Genomic DNA, 19,974 nt, shown 5'->3' with positions numbered 1-19,974 from the left:
GATTTCTCCATGTTGGCTAGGCTGGTCTCGAACTCCTGATCTCAGGTGACCCTCTCTCTTTAGCCTCCCAAAGTGTTGGGATTACAGGTGTGAGCCACTGCGCCTGGCCCAAATAAAAATAATTTTGAATTCATGAATCCATAAGATTAAACCATTTGAGAGTAATTAGCAATTTCCAGAATTAATGGATAATGTTCAAATCAATTAAAAAAACCCAACAGTTAGTAATACAAAATTATTTATTAGTAAAAAAAGAAGGAGAGAGCATTTGTTCATTACACAAACAGGTAAAACAATTGAAAGTTTCCTATAAAAATTTAAACTATGAGCATACAAAGTAGGAGTGGCACAATGACCGGGTTTGAGGACTTCATATGAATGCCTAGCATCAGAAAATTGGAAATAGTGACATGTAAACTGTGCTTCGGATATTGTGTCACCAAGTTGCATATTTTGCACTGTCATCTAGATGTGGTAGAAAAATAGATATACTCGTGCCATGTTCTGAATTACTATAATTTCTATTAACTATAGCAGATGTCACAGTTTGTTTCCCTCTTATAGAAATCACTGGTGGCGGCTGCTGAGGGGGCAAAGTCCACACAGTGTGTGCTCGGGTAGAAGTACTCTGCCGCCTGGAGAGCATCCAAGTCCTCTGCCTCACACGATGCGCAGTAGCAGATGGAGGCGGTGGCTGAGGAGAAGCAGCTGTACTGGGCGTGTGAGGGCAAGTGGTGGTAGGAATGGTCTTCTGGGGGGTAGCCACAGGTTCCGGTGTCCAGAGAAGCAGGGGAATTGTAATTCTCTGGAGCATATGAATGCAGCTGAGCTGGTGAGTAACTGTAGTCTAAGGAGCCAGAGAGCGTGGAGGAATTTGAAGGTGATCCTGGGATCTAGAGAAATGACAACCAAGAAACAAAAAGCTTAATAACTTAGACGGGATCGAAAGAACTGAACAGTGTGGGTTTACCAATGCAGAGTGAGAAAATGAGCGGTAAAAAACCAAACCAAAGCAAACAACACCCAACCCAAGTCTGCAGAAGTAATTTTATTTGCTGACTACACGATGTCATGACACCACAATCTATAGTTACCTATTTCTTTCCCAACAATAAATTGCCTTGCTTCGCTGGCTTCCTTTGTTATAATCCTACTTTAGAGGGTGCTCTGTTCTGAAACCACAAAATCCCACTGTGCTTCAAGTCACCTGCACATCAAATCCGGCTGTAGGCCACAGTCTAAGATGCAGGTGGCACCCTGGATGTTTCTCCTTACCCTCACCCTGGAGAATCAGGTGATCATACAAAGGCATAACTTGGATCCTCAAGGATCTTAGAGTATCCCCGGGACACGCCAAGATGAGTCACTACCTGTCCCGCCACTAAAGTCTTGTTCCCTGGAATGAGAGCTACTGTCTGTTTTCTCTTAAGCAAGTCTGCAATTGTTACTGAGAAAACCTAACTTGGAGGCTGGGAAGGAACTGGCTCACTGGGGCCCCATATTTTCCCCGTGACAACGCGCATATTCTACAGAGTTAATTTCCTATCCCCTCTGAAATTTAGTCTGATGCCCACACAGACTTTTGACAACCCAAAAGCAAAAAGTATTTACATTCCTTAAAAAAGAAAACCTTATAACTTAAGGTTTACAAAAAAAAAACCTGTGAGTCTCTAAAAGACAACTAAAATAACTAGTTTCTACTAATAGAAACTTTACTTCATTTTGCAGGATAACACATTTTCAAACATTTGAGATCCACCAAGAACAACCAATTTAATTTTTTTCAAAGATTACGGCTTCATTTTTACTAACCATCTCAGACCCAAATGAGTTATTGTGCTTATAGCAGACTAAAACAATCACTTAGTAGAGCCAGTTCAACGACAAAACAAAGCAAAACCTCCCCCTAACGAAATGAAGTTTGGTACCATATATACACAGCCTTAATTCCATTTCCAAGAACTCAAAATTCCATCAAAAAATCTAAGAGCCATTGTTTAAACCACTGACTTCCAATTAGTAGGTGTCTTGATTTCACAGTTTCAAAAACATTAAATGAATATTGCCAGGAACCTCTTTTTATTGCTACACACCAACTTACTTGGTGGCCTAAAAATCTAAATCTTGGGAAATCTGAATTATGTGTGTATCCAAAGGTTTATGCCCTGCAGTGTGTGGCTACTTCTATACATTGACTTTTAAATTCTTCTCTGCCTGTTTCCTTGGATGATTTCCTTGCTGATAGTTTTTGTATGATTTCCCACGAGGCGGTGCAAACTCATAAAGCACTATTACCCCATAGTTAGCAACAATCAGGTATATAAAAAACTGAGATAAATTACCAGGCTCTGGTTAAAGCAGAAAGGGGTGGCCTGGAAGCTGTCTGGGAAATGGTGTGGAGCACTTTGTGTGGAATTGAGCAAAGGCTCCGGGTGCATCTCTGTCTGAAAGTAGGAATCAAAGATCTGGTCGAGGCAGCTTGAGTTTTCTTCACATGAAACACAACTGGAAAATTCTCCCCGTTGAAAATAAGTGGGCGTGGAAGAAATTGGTTCAGGCTCAAAATACAGTCCTAGAAGAGAAAGGAAAAAGACAGGTTTTTGCATAAAAATTGCAAAACACAGATTTGAATGGAGATCTATACTCTGAATATTTACTATGTCTAGGGGGAAAAGGGCTTAACGAAGCCAGAAAAGTAAACAGGAATGCAATTTTGACTTTTTAGTTGTCCTAGCTAATTCAAGCTCTAGGGAAATGAATGTGGTTAATAATGTGGAAATTGGCTGTAAAAGTGGTTAGGGCAAAAATAAAAGGATGGTGACCCAATCTGTGTCCAAGTGTCACAGTCAAATAATTGCTCAAGCTTCCCCTTTCTTGGACTATAAAGCCGTGGACATCCAGCCCCTACCGGCAGTTCACGTAAACCTCTCAGAAGTAACTGACAGAGTTGTTGAGGCTTTGAGAAAAATTCTGATGCTATGGGAAATAATTCTCTTGACTTAGGGTGATTGCTTTTCTGAACTTTTCAGTCTTACTCAGTAACTTAAGTTTGGAGGAGAGAATTTTGAGAAGTGATTTAAATGATAATGCAAATGATAATCATGGAAACCAGGAGCATAGAGTACCAATTAGCACTACTGGCTTGAAATTACAAAAAGCAAAAATGTTTTCTCAGTGGACACGCTAACATCATAATGTGATCAAAGTAAGTTGTTAAATGTCAAACAAGAATAATCAGCAAACATTACTCCTTTTCCATTTTATTATTAATAGGCCCAATTTGTGATAATTATCTGTAAATGCTGGAAGAAGAGAGGATTAGAGTGTTCTCATCAAAGGGACTAAAGGACACTGGGTTCTTCTTGAGGTCTCAAGTTCTTTAGAGTGAAGCTACAGTGACACATTTAGTGGGGAGCGGCCATAGGCAGAGGTTTCCTTGAATACGACCTCCTTACACTCTTAGCTGTTGAGTAGCAGAGGTAGGAGTGTTTATGTAATTGAGTTATTCTTATTGGGCTGAGAAAACCTACACTTGTTTGAACTGCTTTCTGGGAAGAGAGAAGGGGAGGGAAGCCCCTGTCGGCTGGAAACTAAAGGAACAGAGCAAAGGCATTATTTGAGTGCCTCGAGATGTTCTGTATGCCATCTAACAGTGCACTAAAAAAAGATAAGTTCCTGAGAACAATTCTGATTTTGCAGTTCAGTTTAGTTACTTGGCGATGAGGAACTGGAATAAATGTGAAGAACAAACTCTTGGGACAATATAGCAGAGAGTAGAGAGTTCAGAAATGAAGACAACATTTGTGCTTGTTTTCTTGCTGGGCTTGCATGTGGAGTGACTGTGGCCTTTTTCACCTTCTGATTGGTTGGATTCCAATTAAATAGTGGTGCCTATCTTAACCCCTGAATCAAGCACTGAAAGACTTTCGAGATGGACTTTTGAAAGAGTGTTTGAGGGAACTGTAATGCTGGCTGTACTGACCTGCAGAAGATGGTGCAACTGGATCTGAAAGGTGGACACTGCTGCCTCCGGACCGCTGTCAAAGCAAGAATATCACCGTGAAGCAGGCTGAAAGAAAAGTTCTCAAGGGTAAGCTAAGACATTTTGATGAGAACTATGTTTCTGCTATAAGGTAAGCCAGATTCCTCCTTCTCAGAAAAAGTTGCCTTTTTAAATACAACCAATGTTATGTTTTATTTAGATTCAGTATTTATGTTTGCTTGTTTGGGGAGTTTTTCCCTGATATCAGATTCTTCAACTTAAATTTTAAAAGTGATTAATTTTGACTAAAACATTAATGGAAATAATTTTATGTGGCAAAAATGTAACAGTTTGAGAAAATGCAGCAAAAGGCTTCCTATTAAACTATTTGATTTAAAATTAATAAGGACTAACATTTATTTAACCCCAACTGTCTACGGCTTAGTCAATTATTTTTCTCAACATTTTTGTATATCATCTGGCTACTTAGCCTTAGGGATTCGTTTCCCCAAAGAACACAATTCCTAATTTTAATCCTGAGTAGCTAAAAATATTCACATGTTCTTAGTATACACGAAACATTAAAATAGAAAATATTTTCTTAAAGCTATAGTTGGTGAGTTGGAATCTACTTACATTCTAGTTAATGGTCAGGAATTATTCCAGTACTTTGTATGTTTTGTGCTATTTTCTATAAAAGTTGCTTTTATTTAAACTACTGTATTTAAATACTTGAAAGTTTATGAGACTGCTCTTTTTAACTATGTAAAGTAAAGCAGCCTGCATTTTTCAGTTGAATTGATAATTAGACTGAGTAATTTAGTTTTTTTTTTTTTTTTTTTTTTTTTTTTAATTTCAGGTGGTGGCTTTAAAGTTTAAAGGGACCTGCGTTGCTCTGTGATTCTGTGCTGGGAAGCCAAGCTCACCACACCTCTTTTGGGTTACAGGGCATACTCACTCCCATACCGTGAGCCACAGGGAGAGCTGTGCAGGCAGCCACTGCTGAAACAGGAGGCAGCATTAATTTTGAAAATGATCTGTGCTGTAATGTCATGAACCAGGAAGCTGGAATCCTTTACCAGCTCTTTATGCAAATATTTGGCTGCAGCTTGAGCTGAAGGACTTGGAAGGAGTGTGTATTAAAAAATCTGCCTCATTGTAGAGCTTTCCTTAACCCCATTTCTCCCCCGGATTGGCCTGTTTGTCTGCCTCCTCCCCATGTTATCTCCCTGAGGTGTGTTTACAATATCCTACTTGATATTATCTTTTGAGTCATGGGTTCGCTTTCTACTTTGCTCCAAGAATACAAAGAAAGGCAACTCTGTCTTAGATTTCAAACAGCACAAAAATTCACAATCTTCACAATCTACAATTTATAAAAACACATCAAGACTGCTTAAAAAATTAATGATTTAAAAAAAGAAAGGTAAATGATATCTTTTGATAATGACTAACTCAAGTTTCCTTTTACCCCGAAGGCAAGTGTGTGTGTGTCTGTGTGTGTGTGCACATGCACATGTTTGCAAATTGATCTGGCTGAAATAAGTTTTTTAAAATCAAGTGTTCCAATCCGGCATACACACAGTTTCTTCTGGCACTGCTTGAAGAATATTTGAGTTCTTTACTGAATATCTGTCTCAACCTATAACTTCCATTCATGATTGCCTTCTTAAAATTTCAAATTGTGGATACTACTCTGACTTTATAACAAATTAAGATAGATTTCTTGCTGCTTTGTAGTATTTGATATAATTAACTCTTTCCTTGGCTTAAAGTTCCCCAGAGGCATCCTTCAACAAATGAACAAACTGGGGATCATCTCTGTTATACCAGAAAGGCCTACACTAAGGAGCAGGCATACATCATCCCCTGGTATCTGCTACCCTTGCCTACTAAGTGCGCTCTCACAGCTTCCTTAGAATCCCAGATCCTTCCGATGGCTTCCAGTGAGGGATTTTACATCTGGCTGTTGTAATTAAATTATATGCGTGTTACTCCTACTTGCTTGCGAGGCCATGGGTTGATGCAGGCTTTACTCTGCTGTTCCTATAAGACACTGGTTCAGAAATCCTGCTTTATTTCTCAGGAGGGAATTCAGAAAAATTTAAATAAGAAACCGGTCAGATACACAAGTGAAATATCTTACCCTTGCTTTAGCTCCTGTAGTGAGCTAAGAAGGGAACAGTGGCCAGACCCATCTGTAAGGGCCCAGCAGCAAGTGCCACACTCACAAGGGGCTCTCCAGGTGCAGCTGAGCAGAACTCTACCAAGTAGCAAAGCTCCTTAAGGAAACATTACATTTTAGAGCAGAACTCTACCAAGGACCAAAGCTCCTTAGGGAAACATTACATTTTATTATGAATGTCTCGATGACGTTTTTCTCCAGAAGCATTTTCCAGTTCCCTTGTACCTGGTTTTATTAATTAGATAACCATCTCTGAACTGAAGGGGTTGAGGCTGTCAGACTCCTGCTTAGTATGGTCAGATCTGCAGAATGATGAATTTAGAGAGTAAAGAGCCAACGGAAGGGTTTTTATATTACACTAAGAATAAGGCCTTAGTCTTACTTTTAGCGTCGCCACGAGCAACTTCAAGGTTTTGAATTTTACCTGTAATCGAAGGACAGATCTCTGATCTACTTACCTCTGCTGGTTGTTATAAAAACTAAATGAAATAGTGGCCGTGCCAAAGTGCTTTAAAAGAAGAACCACTGTGAAGTCCTCTAGAAACATAAGGGAGTGTTAATGTGTTACCTGAAATTCTGCACATGGAGGTCCTAGCTTTTCCAGCTGCATGTGCTGTATATGCCAAATTGCAGCTGGCTCACATCTGAACTCTAAACTCTGAGCAAAGGGTATGATTGAACATTACCAAAGAGCTGGCTTTCAATCCTTGGTTGGAATTTTATTTTAGTTGCTTTCCTCAAATAATATTATTATTTCTCAAATAATGACCACTAACATTTATTGAGCACTCACTATGTGGAAAGCATTCTTCTAAGGGCTTTGTATGCAATAACTCGATTAACCCTCACAAAATCCTATCATCCCCAATTTGAAGACGAATAAACAGAGGCAAGAGAGACTGGGTAATTTGCTTGAGGATACACACCATGGAGGAGCAGAGACCTGAGCCCAGTCCATCTGGTTCTGGAAACTGTGTTTACCTCCCCTACATCATTTGCCCCCTCCCATTTCATGAAGTCCAACTGTCAAAGGCCTATTTCATGAAGTCATGTATTGCACATGAACAGTATCAGGCACAAAAACTGTTGTGGGGCCAATACCAATGGGCTGGAGAAGGACCAATCCTAACAGGCAATACGAGCCCCAGCTGTCAGATCCTACGTTCACACCCAAACCAACCCCCAAGCAATTGTATGATGGAGGCTTTTTAGGGATGAGCTGCCCTCTCTTGGGCAATAATCTCATCTAGTTTATTTAGTTCTGCTGCTGCCCTGAGTGCCTTTGGCAGTAAGGATACACCAAAGGATGGTGTATAAAGTGTCAGTTCATAACTGAGCAGTCATTGTTCAGTTCAATTTTGTAATAACCTGGAACTGCTTAAGGTGTTGATACATTTTAAGGAAGTGGTCCTGTACTCCAGCTGTCTTTTCTGCAGAGACAGGGCCCTTTTCTGCTAGATACTTTGGGTGACTGATGATTTACAGATAAATGATCTCAGAGGGTGAGTTCCAGAACAATGAGGAGGGAAGGGAGGATGTTCTACACAGTTGCTATCCTGGAAGGGGCCCCTAAAATGAGGTGAATTTCTGGGAGAGATTTTCTATGGGTCTGCAAGGGCTGTACATTCCCATACACTGTCTTCCTAACAAAACGATGTCTACTTACCTGCTGGCTGCTCCTCCCCCTGCAGAGGACCAACACACTTTTTATACTTTACTTGCATCCATGGGGGATGGATGGGCTCCCCCAAATCCTAAGACCCACGACATGCCCCAGCTGTCCTCTGTAGCTTTCCGATTGGGATGCATCTGGCTACAGAAGTCATAGGAACAGCAGAGAAAGGCCAGGTCTGGGGATGGTGAGTGCGTGGGGCCTTGGGTGGCCTCCACACCTTGCAGACACAGGGTTGAAAGAGGCCTGGCATGGGCTGCCGAGTGAGGGAAGGGCTTATGCTTACGGTTCCCCCGGAGGCCGCCTGGTGTGCCCGTCTTTGCTGCAGCAGCTCCTTCACTGTGATCTTCACTCGGACACCTTGATACACCTTCGGTTTTTCTGGAGAAAGGCAACTGAGTCAGTGGTCGAGTCCAAGGTCTGGGTGCCAGGGTGCAGAGTGGGGGACCCTTTTATAGGCAATGGCACCCAAAGTCAAGTTTCTAAGTTCGGAGAACACACACACAAAATGTCAAAGGATGGTAAAAACCCAAACATCTCAGACTTGAAAGAACGAAGAGTGGCTGAACAGGTTTCAGGGCCCCGGTGGGAACAGAACCCATGGAAATTTGTGAGGCCACCCACCCCTGGCTGGGCCTCAGTCCTAGGCCAATAGCATACAGGTTTTTCTGCTCTGGAATGTGGAGACCAGTGCAGTGGAGCCCACCACTCTGGCTAGGCCAGGGGAACCTAGGCTTTCAGACCCAGCCTGCTGAGAGAGTTTATTATGGACCTGGGGAGGGGCCAGGCCTGGGGCAGGGGGCTTTCTCCGATTATGGCGTCTGATGTAGCCCTCCCCACTGTGCTGTTCCCACTAGCGTGGAAGTCCCGAGTCCCCTCCTTCTCCACCTGGCCAGGTATGGCTTCTGTACAGTCTCCGACCTCTGTGTGCCCTTGGTCTGGAAGCCAGCCCTGGAGCAAGCGGTGAGGTTTGGCCAGCCCAGTCCTCGGCCGGCGAGGGACCTGCCAGACGGACCCTAGTAAAGGGGCCAGGCACGAGGAACTCCCTCCCTCTCTCCCTTCTGTCTTTTCCTTCTGCGCGCTCTCCCTCTCCCCTTTTCTCCGCCTTTTTCGCGCTCCATCTTGCCCTCCTCCCTCCTTCGCCCCCGCTCGTGCTCTACCCTTCTTCCCTTCTCTCCCCACCCCCTCCCTTTCTGGGGCAGGCGTTTCTCCGAGGCGCACTGAGGCTCCGGGGCGAGTCCGCGCAGCGCGAGCTGGGAAAAGCCGTCCGGGGCTCCCGATGACCCTGCACTCCGCCTGGAGGCCACCCTTCGCTAGGGGCCGCCCCCGGGCTGGCGGGGCCCTGTCGGACTGCCCCAGCTTGCGGGAGCTGGCGGGCGCGCGCCAGAGGGGTTCGCTGGGAGGGACCCCTGCGCGCTGGGTGCAGGGGCAGCCTCGGCCCCGGGTCCCGAAGAGCCGCAGTGAGTAGGTTGGGGACCAGCTGTTTGGCCAAGCCGGCCGGGCGAGCTTTCAAGGTGGAGGTGGCCGCAGGAGTCCTGGGTGGCTCCGGCCCTGACCACGACCCTGCAGTAAGCGTCCAGGAATCCGCGGGGAGGAGCTGGGTGCGGCGGCCGAGGGTGGTCGCGCGTTCAGCCTGGAGGCCTGGCGATAGTGCCAGGATGCCAACGCCTCGCCTGGTCACTGCAGGGACCGCAGCTGGACAGCAGGGTTCCCCCTCAAGCCGGATTCCAGGAGCCAGGGTCTCCCTAGGAAAGGGGATTGCGCTCTTCCTAGCCCGGACCCAGGGAATCCCGTGCCCAGCCCGCAGGGGCCAAGCGCCGCGCTCTCTCCGCGCTGCAGCCTACCGCAGCCCCACCACCCCGTTCCTCGATCGGCTCCGGACTCCGCGGGCTGGCGTCCCTCGGGTCCGTGCAGGGACCGCCACTGCTAGGCTCATTGCAGCCAGCGCGCTCTATCCCCGTCCCAGGTTCACTGTGAGCCTCTAGCTCCCCCCGTCGCCGCTTCTGGGCGCGCAGGGTCCGCGCCGCGATGTCCCAGGACACAACAGTGGATACGTGGTAGGGCGGGCGGGGGCCTGGGGTACGCGGACGTCCGGAGCGGCCAACTCGGCCTCTGGGCCTCTGCCCTCCGGGACAGGCGCTGAGTGGGAGCAGCCACAGCGTGGCCCGCGCCCTCTCCGGATCCCCGGCCTTTACTCGCATGCCTTGACTTTGTGCCTCTGTGTTCTATGTAGGAAAAGCTGTGGAAACACACCCGGATTGAAATGCCCCTGGCCCGCCTGACCCAACCCCAGGAGAAGCAGCCGAGTTACCCGACATCGTGGTCAGCAGGAGCTGGGTCGGTGGCTGGATGCTGCAGCTGCAGGGACTCAGCGCCTGGGAGGGCTCCTGGGCAGGGAGAGAAGCAGAGATGCAACATTTTTAAAGTTTCACAAAGCATCCGGCTGCACCCAGGTCCCTGGAGCAGGAGACAAACAGAATTAATGTTTTATACCTTCGGGTATAGGTTTGAGTTTTTTCCCCCTCATGCCAAGTATTTAAAACCTCTAGAAACCCATGATTTGACAATCAATGATTGCGCGATACTTTCAATTTGAATATTCAAAGGCTTAACAAAATGGACTATCTTCTGCAGAAATCCTGCACACAGGCACCCCACAGAGAGTCCAGAGAAACAGGGAGTGAGACCCCTTTGGGTCCTGGCCCTTCCTTTTATTACATTTTGAGCATTTTGTCCTCCTTCCCACAGATAGAGCAGATGTCCTCAAAGATGCTCTGTATTTCAGCCTTCAGGGCAGCTAGGGAGCCAAGAGTGACTTAGGCTGCCCCGGCCATGAAAACCAGAGCCAGACTGGCTGACCAGACTGATGCCCGCATCCCCTATCTGTGTTTTGAGGGAAAATCCCAGGTTTTGGGGAGTGAACATGGCAGCTAGTGGGTGTGGCACAGCAAGAGGTCGCTCTGGGCCCAGGTGGGAGGCCAGCGGCCTAGCAGAGGCCTTCGCTCTGCATCTCCTATTTTTCTGACTCCTTCTGGCTACCAGGGGGCTTCCCTACCCCTTTCATCCCGCTCTTTCTGGGCCCGACACTCTGGGGTTTCAGCTCAGAATGACTGCCCATTAAGACCCTTTGCTCCTCCACACAGAGCTGGGGATGCCAGAAGCCTCATCCTCTGGAGACTTTGTGACTCTGGGTTTCACTACTGCACTGTGAAGTGCCCTCTTTGCTTTTTCTCCCTCTAGAGCCACCCCTGCTTTTTCGCTGTGGGAGCACATGTTAGGAAACAGTGACAGGTTTGGCTCCTGCTCATTTTAACTGAAAGGATGTGGACTTGGGTTCAAGCCTTCTTCCCTTCGTGTGAGAAGGGGGAGGGACTTGGAATCAAGCTTCCCCTTGGTCCAGGCCTAAGCCCCTTACTAATGTCTTGGGATTCTACTGGGTCACCTTCTGTGAGTACTTACTGTGCCTCTTCCATGTGATTTGGAAGGTGAGGAGACAGGAATGCTCCACAGAGGGAGAGGGTGCCAGGCCAAGTCCTCTCATAGCCACCCACCCCCTCCGCAGAAGGGGACAGCAAGAAAAGACAGAGAGGCACGGTGGGGTTCCCTTTGCAAATAACCAAGATATTTCCAGGATTCCAGACCAGGCCATGGTTTTTAGGCCTCTGCTCTTTGTTCTCTGAGTTCTCAGAAATGCAATAAGTGTAGTTTAGCCCCAAATGCCTCTAGAAAAAGATTGGGGTGCCCCCAAAAGTGTCAAGTACAGAGGGAAGCACACAGAGCTTAGGGAAAAGACAACTGAGAATGACGAGACTGATAGGAATTGCTTGGCAGCTGAAGCCACATCTCTAGGGGAGAGGAGCAGGCCTGGGAACACCTGAGGTGGCACCTGGCAGTAGAGGGCAGGATGGATGTATTGAAATCTGACAACTTCCGGAGCTTCTTTCTACAAATGCCCCTGAGCCTGTGTCCTTGGTTTCCCTGATGGACCAGTCCTGAGGAGGGGAAGGACAGTGGGAATGGAGATAGCACCTCGCCTCCCTGCATACCTTCTTCCCCACTGTGCCTGGGCATCACCCCCTCTGAAGGAACAGTGAACCAAGCAGCTTGGAATCTAGGGATGGTCTCTTGTCCTCATAGCTTCTTCCATTACTTCTTTTCTTTGCTGCTCTCCTCTTTTTTGTTATACTCTTATTTTTTGGTTTGCTTTTAAAAACCTTCTCTTTTTTTTTGTTGCATTATTGTTTATTTCTTTCCGTATTTCTTTGTCTCTCTTCCTGTCGCTGCTTTCTTCCATTTCTTGTCTGCCCTACTGGTTTACTCCCTGGCTTCACGTGTGTCTGTGTTCCCCTGTGCTGGTCTGTCCTCCCAAGGCTTTCAGGCTTCATCTCCTTCCTAACCTCTCCTCTCATGTGGAGATGGACAGGGATGGCAGGAGCATTGAGTGCTCTTGGCAACACCATTGAAGATGATGCTGACGATCGGCTACCCTGTAGAGAAGGCAGGCCAGGCTGGGTATGAGGGGAGCTCCTTGGAAGTCAGGAGATCTGTAGGGACAGCAAGGATCTCTTTGTCCCAACCTCCAGCAGCCTGTCTGGGTGCTTCTGTGTTGACCTTGTTTCTGGGATGGCCATCTCAGTGCTGTTGCGGGCTAGCAATTTCGGAAAACTGGATTTGTCTAGGCCTGAGCCCTGTTTGAGAAAGAAGCTTCCCTCTGGTTTGTAGCCCGACATTAATGAGTTTTGGTTCCTGTTGTTTCTATAATTACAAAACTCCAGCACAGGTATTTAAGAGCCAAAGGCCATGCTTGTGGAAGTAAGGGAGAATCTTTCTAAATGGATCCTGAGAATCCTCCTAACAGATCTGAGTGGATAATCAGGCCCAGAGCAACCCTGAGACCCCAGGTTCCCACGGCATTGGCTGTTCTTCATAGGAGACTTCACAGGAGACCCATTATTGTTTACTGGACATCAGGTGCTATATTGTATAGCATTCGCATTCCACAGGTGAGGACAGGCTCAGAGGAATAAGTGGCATGCCAAGATCATTGAACATATCAGTAGCAGAATTAGGATTCAGACTTTGATGGGTCTAACTCCGAAGCCCTGGCTTTTTTGGAGACAGAATCTCACTCTGTCACCAGGCTGGAGTGCAGTGGCATGATCTCAGCTCACTGCAACCTCTGCCTCCCAGGTTCAAGTGATTCCCCTGCCTCAGCCTCCTGAGTAGCTGGGACTACAGGTGTGTGCCACCACGCCGAGCTAATTTTTGTATTTTTAGTAGAGAGGAGGTTTCCCCATGTTGGCCAGGATGGTCTCGATCTCTTGACCTCGTGATCTGCCTGCCTCGGTCTCCCAAAGTACTGGGATTATAGGCGTGAGCCACCACGCCCGGCCTTTGCTCTTAACTATTGATGTTGTCTTCCTGATCTTTCCTACCAGAAGCTTTTAAACTTTTTGGACTTTAACCTACAATAAGAAATCCATTTTACATGTTCATGTGTATCTATAACAACATTTGTATTTCTAAAACAAACTGTTCATGAAACAATGTATACCTATGTATGTGAGGCAGTCTGATATTTTCTATTCTAGTCCACCTTTTCCATTTCATCCTATTTATGGAAAATATATGTTGGCTGGGAGTCACTAAGTTAATTTAATGACCCACTAATAGGCTGTGAGTGGCATTGGAAAAATACCTGCTTGTAAGATATGCGAACACACGTTTCAAGGTTGTTTGTACATGTGGAAATATTTTGGGGTGCTATCTGTTTTACCATCAGTTTGTACGAGGAGACTAAGACAGTGTAGCTTGCTGACTTGAGAATGTTCTGTAAGGACTGGAAACTCTAGAACCTTGAAGAAACGCCTGACTAGAGGTGAGGGTAAGCTGTTAATTACACTGATTACAGTTTGTGCCTCTTAGACTGAGAACTCTTCCCTCTTGCTGGGGGCATTGCTACCCCTAGGATGTTTGCCCTGAAGTCCTGGTAGTCTCTTTGGGGTTTTAATAAATGACTGAATTGTTGTGGGGTTTCAACAGGCATTCATAGGCACCCTCGCTTGGCAATATAACATAAGGTTTTGATGTTTGGGTGTTGGAAGGGATCTTTGAAGTGCTGAGAGGGACTCAGAGTCTTTTTCCAAAATCTCTGCTTGTGTCTGTCCAGCCTCTGGCTCCATTGCTTGGCTGAGATCCTGGCCCATAGTAGAATCTGTGTAGAGGAAATGAGAGCTCACTATTTGTGAGGCAGCCTGTTCCACTATTGGACTGCTTTAAATGTAGTGGTCACTGATTACGCTATAATCCAATCATGTATTAATTGGGCACCAACTATGTCCTAGGCATAGTTATCAAGTACCAGGAGTACAAAAATAAGTAAGCCTTGATTTCTGCTATCAGTTATTCTTTTCTCCTACTTTTGTACTACTGCTTTTCTATTGTGAGTTTGTTTAGTTCATTAATTGGTTCATTCATTCATTCATTCATTCATTCAACAACCATAAATTGATGAGCTACTCTGACCAGGTCCAGTACTAAGCCTGAAGAAGTTATGCTGATCCCATCTCCAACCCAAGCCTTCTCTTTTTGAGACTCCTCATTCAGTTTCTCTAGCTCTTCACATATCACTGTTTTTCAGATCTCTGACTATCCTTGCCTTTGACCTCAGAAATCCTGTATTTGACCTCGACCTTCTTATACCCAGTTGGCACTCAAAGTGATGGGAATAGATTAGATTTCTTTTCAAAGTTTTAAACTGAATATTTTGACTGAAAAATTTTGGCAGTCTTTTGTATGCAAATGACACTGCAGAGCATTGTTCCCCCCCACAATGTAGGAGATTTTATTCAACTTAGGCACATGCATACTAAAAGACTTTTAGTATAAGGAAAAGGGATAGTTTATTCCCTCCAAATTTGACTACAGCTCAAAATTGTCTTTATTAATGCAAAGTTCTTTTGTCGCCTTGACTTTAGGACACTGTTACTGAACTTTGTGGGAAATACCAAGTTCCAGAAGATTGAATACATTCAGGAAACAAATGCTTTTTGGGCCCTAGAGTGAACATTTGGTCCATATGACAATGACCAGGAAGACTATTAGGTGAAGGTTTTTTAATGATTTGTGCTACATTAGTCTCTTCCCATAAGACATATTCAAAGTTTTAACTTTTCCTTAAGAGGATTCCATGGGGAGCAAGCATTTGATAATTCATCCTTTAACTAAGAAAAACACCATCATACACGGCTTGAAGAATTCCTCTTCTATTACTTAAAATGTTTTTACTGTGCAACATTTAAGGCACACAAAAACATATAAAGAATACCATGATGAAAGTCTATGACTATATTATCAAGCTTAAGAAATAAAACAGTTGAGTCATCTTTCATTTATGACTAAATTAACTTATTAAAACCATTAAAACTTTTGGATTATTCCTCTTAAGATATTTTCTTAGGAGGAAGTTTAGCAGGAACATCTATCAATTTTCCTAATCCAAAAGAGCTAATTCCTAGATATTGTATGTTTGGTCCACATTTTTTTCCTCTTGGAACTTCTAACATTTTTTACTGTTCTTCTTTTTTTTAAATTGTACTAACAAAGACATTCATATTGCAAATCCACATATGTAATTTATCAGAGGTTATAATTAGAGGATACTTCTTTTTTTTTTTCTTTTTTGAGACAGGGTCTCACTCTGTCTCCCAGGCTGGAGTGCAGTGGTGCACTGCAGCCTTGACCTCCTGGGCTTGAGCAAACCTCCCGCCTCGGCCTCCCAAAGTGCTGGGATTACAGGCATCATGAACTGCCACACCTTGTCAGAGGATACTTCCGTATCAAAAATCAAATATAATATAATGTCATCATTTGCAAATAACTATAGAAGATTTTAATGTTTATTTAGCTTGACCTTTGAGGATTCTAGTTCCTGATTTATTTATCATACTTGTTTTAATCACACCAGGGATAATGATCAAACATTGAATAACTTTTATTTATAAAATTTCTTAGCAACAGATCATAGTACATGTATATAGTAAATGAATATATCAACATTTTTTCTGCGCTATTTCAAAGTTTCAGTAATTTTACTTCATAAAGGAATCTAAAAATACTAAACCAGTCATCTTAAATATATTGCCACTGAAGCCCAATATCCACCTACTGTCTGAATTTGGAGAGAGTATGTCTAATGTTAGATGCTAAACATTGTGAGAATCCTCTCAGACACTGGTTTCAGATAGCTGTCACCCATAGAACTAAGGGCTAGAAAGTTATTCATCTTTATGGTATAATTTTAGTTCAATCTAAAAAAAATTTACTGAGCATCTACAATGTTCTAGGCCCTGAGCCAGGTGCTGGGACAGAGGTGAGCCATTCATTAGTCCTCCCCATGAGTCTCTTTAGCTGGAGAACCACTCTTTGTCTAGAGTATGTGATTTTGCACTTAACCTCTCTAGAGTCTATGGTGTGTGAGATGAACAGTGTAACATTGTTTTGCATAGAGAGGATACTGTAGACAGAACCCAATGATGGAGCCTTAAGTAAAGAGTATAATTTGGGTGTGGTTGGTAGAATCACTATAATGTAATGTGACTTAAACCTCAGACATCAATCGTTATTTTGGTACTTTAAATATAACTGATGTTTTATTCCTATGACTATACTATTTAGATATTTAAATATTGAAAAACTGATCACAAAGATACTATAATACTTTTATACATGTGTATACATATGTATATATGTATGTCAATGTATATTTTACTATTGGCATTAGTAATTATTTTCCCTTTGTGCAATTTCTTTTAGAGTACTTCTGTCTTTTCCCCCTACCCCAATAGTACCGTGATATTGTATTATTAACTGAGCTATAGCAAGTCATAATGATCACTTGAAATCATTTATTAAATAAATGAGGTAAAGATGTAGTTTTCTTCTCTCCTTTTTTGGGGTTTGTATAATATTGTAAGAGGAATGCAAATGCCTTCAACTACATACTGCGTGTGGTTCATGGCATGATTGTCTATATTGCAGCTTTTGCATGGGCCAATTGTGCTCGATTTCTTTTTGGCATTACCATCTAGTCAGCTTTCTTTAGTGGTTTGAATTTGACATACCATCTCTGATTACTTTAAATCTGAAATATATTCTGTGTCCTTACAAGACCTGAAAGAGATGGAGTGTTGAACCGGAGCTCTTTAATTTTCTCTGACTTTCTCGGGAAGGTTGTAAGTCAGTGAAGAGCAGGTTTAAGGAAGGTGAGGGAGAGAAGAATGCACCTATTTTTGTATGTTGGCATGACGCATTGTTATGAAAAGGTGCGGTTAGTCCCCACATGTTGTAGAAAATTGGCTGGGTGTGGTGGCTCACGCCTGTAATCCCAGCACTTTGGGAGGCCAACATAGGCGGACCACTTGAGGCTCGGAGTTCCAGACCAGCCTGGCCAACATGACGAAACCCCATCTCTACTAAAAATACAAAAAATAGCCAGGTGTGGTGGTACATGCCTGTAATCCCAGCTATTCAGGTGGCTGAAGCAGGAGAATCGCTTGAACCTGGGAGGTGGAGGTTGCAGTGAGCCAAGATTGTGTCACTGGTCTCCACCCTCCAGCCTGGGTGACAGAGTGAGACTGTCTCAAAAAAAAAAAAAAAAAAAAAAAAAAAGGGAAAGAAAGAAAGAACGAAAGGAAAGAAAACAGAGTACTTGAAAGAAAAATGGGATGGGATAAGGAAATAGAATTAATTTTCCTGTCATAATTTTGTAGCTTGATTTCACCTTTTAACAAAGTATTCCTTGAACAATAAAACAGAATCAAATTAAAATATATGTAATACAGAGACACATGTCAAACTAAGCAGAATTCTTAAAGATCATTTATTATTTGGAATTATTAGCACCAGCTCTACTCCCCCGACCCCTTTTAGACTAGATAACTGAAGTGGACACTAGCAGGCATACGTGGGCCTGGGTGTGTCTCTTTTTTATAAGTTAATTTAGTCAAATGCTATGAAAGGGATTGGAAGTTTTAAGAAGAATGTAAACATCATCATGCTCCCTGTATTTCCCTCTGTTCCAAGGTCTGGTTGTTGAGCTGTCTTTGTCTGAGAGCCAGTGCATCTCAAGTTGTGAGATGAAGGAACGCATGAACAAGCAAAATATTCAGTGTCATAAACCACATGAAAGTTAAAGTCATGTGGACCCATATTTATGATTTACACATCCATTACCATGTTATTGATACCCAGTAACAAATGGTAAGCAGTAGAGGACAAATTATTTTAAACTTTATGACGCCAATCTAGGAAAATGACTCTGAGGCCCTTGTGAAGACCTCTATACTTGCAGAGAGGGCCACATGTCTTCTTTCTGATGCACAGGTCTGCTCTTCAGGTATCAGTAACTGCTGAGTGACAGATGGTTCTGCCAGCCATATTGGGAACCACGACTGAGGTTGCAGTCATGCTGGATTTAGGAAAGAACAGTTCCTTTCTTGCACAGTGAACGTTGCCACTTTTCACTGAAGAGCAAGCACTAAGCAAAGCAAAGTTCAGGCTGCCCAAAGGAGCTGGTGGAGGGGAAGGAAGTGGGGCAGGGGTCCTGGCAGTGCTGCCTAGGAGCAGAGGGCCCCACGCGTTCACTCTTGATCTGTTCCCTGAAGAATGCTCTGCCTGGAGGGAGCCGAAAGGATGAGGTGAAGGAAAGCTCACTACCCAAGCATTTCTGGTGGCACTCCATAAACTAGAAGAGTGTTTGCTTAACCAGAAAATACCCTGAAGGCCTGGAAAAAAAGGAATATAAATTATTTGCTTGTAAGTGTGAATTAATCCCCTTATTGGAATGTCTGGGCTTCTACCTTGCTGAGGTAGAGTATGGGACAGTCACAGAGGATGTGATGGACATTGTGTTCAGGGGCTTTGGGCAACGAGAGGGAAAATGAAGGCCTTGGCCTCCAGAAGATGGAGAGAAATGGCATTGGATCAGGAGGGACCAGAGGGTGGAAAAGATGTGAGAATGAAGTGCAGAAAGACAGGTGGTAGGAACCTTGGAAGAAGGGTGCAGGTACAACCCGGGAGCCTCCACTCATGCATCTGCAAAGTCTCAGTGTATAGCCGGCATGTATGATGAGCTTGGCCACAGATAGGCATGCTGGAATTATGCTGGGAACCCAATTAGTAAAGGCACCCACACCAATCAAATGTGGACAGATTCATGCTTCAGATGTCAATATCTTCATTGACACATAGTAAGAGCTGTACATTTCCGACCAGTAAGCCACCAAATAGGAGGTGCTGTTTGTCAAGCTATTGGCTGTTTGTCAAGCTATTGGCATGATATGTCCTTCTCCAAAGCCCCTTTGCTTCTTGGTGTTTTGTGGTCTGTTTCTTGCAAACAGTTTAGTCCTATTTTCTGTATTTTCTTTAAAAGGTATGAGTTTGGTTGGTTGTGGTGGCTCACGCCTGTAATCCTAACACTTTGGGAGGTTACGGTGGGTGGATAGATTGAAGTCAAGAATTCGAGACCAGCCTGGGCAACATAGTAAGACATTGTCTCTACAAAAACTAAAAAAAAAAAAAAAGTAAAAAGTAAAAAAAATGAAAACACTAGCTGGGCATGGTGGCATACACCTGGGTCCCAGCTACTTGGGAGGCTGAGGTAGGAGGATTGCTTGAGCCCAGGAGGTTGAGGCTGCAGTGAGCCATGATTACACCACCACACTCCAGTCTGGGTGACAGTGAGACCCTGTCTCAAAAATTAAAAAAAAGCATAAATTTCCATTTGATTACAGAATGCCTATTTTACTCATTCATGCTGATAACTGTAGGTTTACTCCATCAGAGAGACAATGTCTGGTTTAATTAAGGCCATCATTGATCAAAGAAAATTTTTGGACTTTTGTGGATTGAACTAATTTGGGGACATCCTGGGCTTTAGGATAGACTCAAAAAATAACTTTGTTATTTACAAAGCCGTAGTCTCCTGATCTCATCCTCTTTTATGGACAATAACATATTTATAGATTGTGCCTTTTTTTTTTTTTAACTGGGCTTTTACAAATCACTAAAATAAGGCATAAATATATGTATATAAAACTCTCTTTCAAGTCACATGCTATAAAATGAGTTTTGTTT

At 43.9% G+C, this 19,974-nt stretch overlaps 1 protein-coding gene and 1 long non-coding RNA gene across 4 annotated transcripts; one reads left to right on the top strand and one right to left on the bottom strand.

Moving 5' to 3' along the window:
- Window positions 1–221: 221 nt before the first annotated feature.
- On the bottom strand, window positions 222–10,389 carry COLCA2 (colorectal cancer associated 2). Of its 3 annotated transcripts, XM_025357076.1 has the most exons (6): window positions 10,151–10,389; window positions 8,728–8,960; window positions 8,126–8,220; window positions 3,983–4,037; window positions 2,343–2,572; window positions 222–893 (listed from the first exon to the last, which is right to left on the bottom strand). In XM_025357076.1, exons 1-6 carry the CDS (start codon window positions 10,276–10,278, stop codon window positions 525–527), a joined length of 1,110 nt encoding a protein of 369 aa, XP_025212861.1. In that variant the 5' UTR covers window positions 10,279–10,389; the 3' UTR covers window positions 222–524. The 3 variants fall into 3 exon arrangements, with proteins under 3 accessions (XP_025212861.1, XP_025212862.1, XP_025212863.1); XM_025357077.1 differs by lacking the exon at window positions 8,728–8,960 and having other exon boundaries at window positions 10,151–10,187; XM_025357078.1 differs by lacking the exons at window positions 8,728–8,960; window positions 10,151–10,389 and adding an exon at window positions 9,684–9,897.
- LOC112606515 lies at window positions 8,736–10,395 on the top strand. The gene is made up of 2 exons (XR_003115645.1): window positions 8,736–8,802; window positions 10,073–10,395. It is a non-coding gene; the product is annotated as an uncharacterized LOC112606515 (long non-coding RNA).
- The last annotated feature ends 9,579 nt before the right edge of the window (window positions 10,396–19,974 follow it).

This window comes from Theropithecus gelada, chromosome 14 (assembly GCF_003255815.1).
Source record: "Theropithecus gelada isolate Dixy chromosome 14, Tgel_1.0, whole genome shotgun sequence".
In the NCBI taxonomy this organism is placed as follows: Eukaryota; Metazoa; Chordata; class Mammalia; order Primates; family Cercopithecidae; genus Theropithecus; species Theropithecus gelada.
This window is presented reverse-complemented; position numbering and strand designations above follow the sequence as displayed.

What these genes read in the sequence shown, in the direction of transcription:
- COLCA2 (XM_025357076.1), bottom strand. Translation starts at nt 10,278, where the DNA reads ATGCTTTGTGAAACTTTAAAAATGTTGCATCTCTGCTTCTCTCCCTGC. An exon ending in CCTGCTGACCACGATGTCGG is followed by an intron (nt 8,961 to 10,150) that starts GTAACTCGGCTG and finishes GAGGAGGGCAAG; the next exon opens with ATGGAGCGCGAAAAAGGCGG. An exon ending in AGTTGCACCATCTTCTGCAG is followed by an intron (nt 2,573 to 3,982) that starts GTCAGTACAGCC and finishes TTTCTCTTCTAG; the next exon opens with GACTGTATTTTGAGCCTGAA.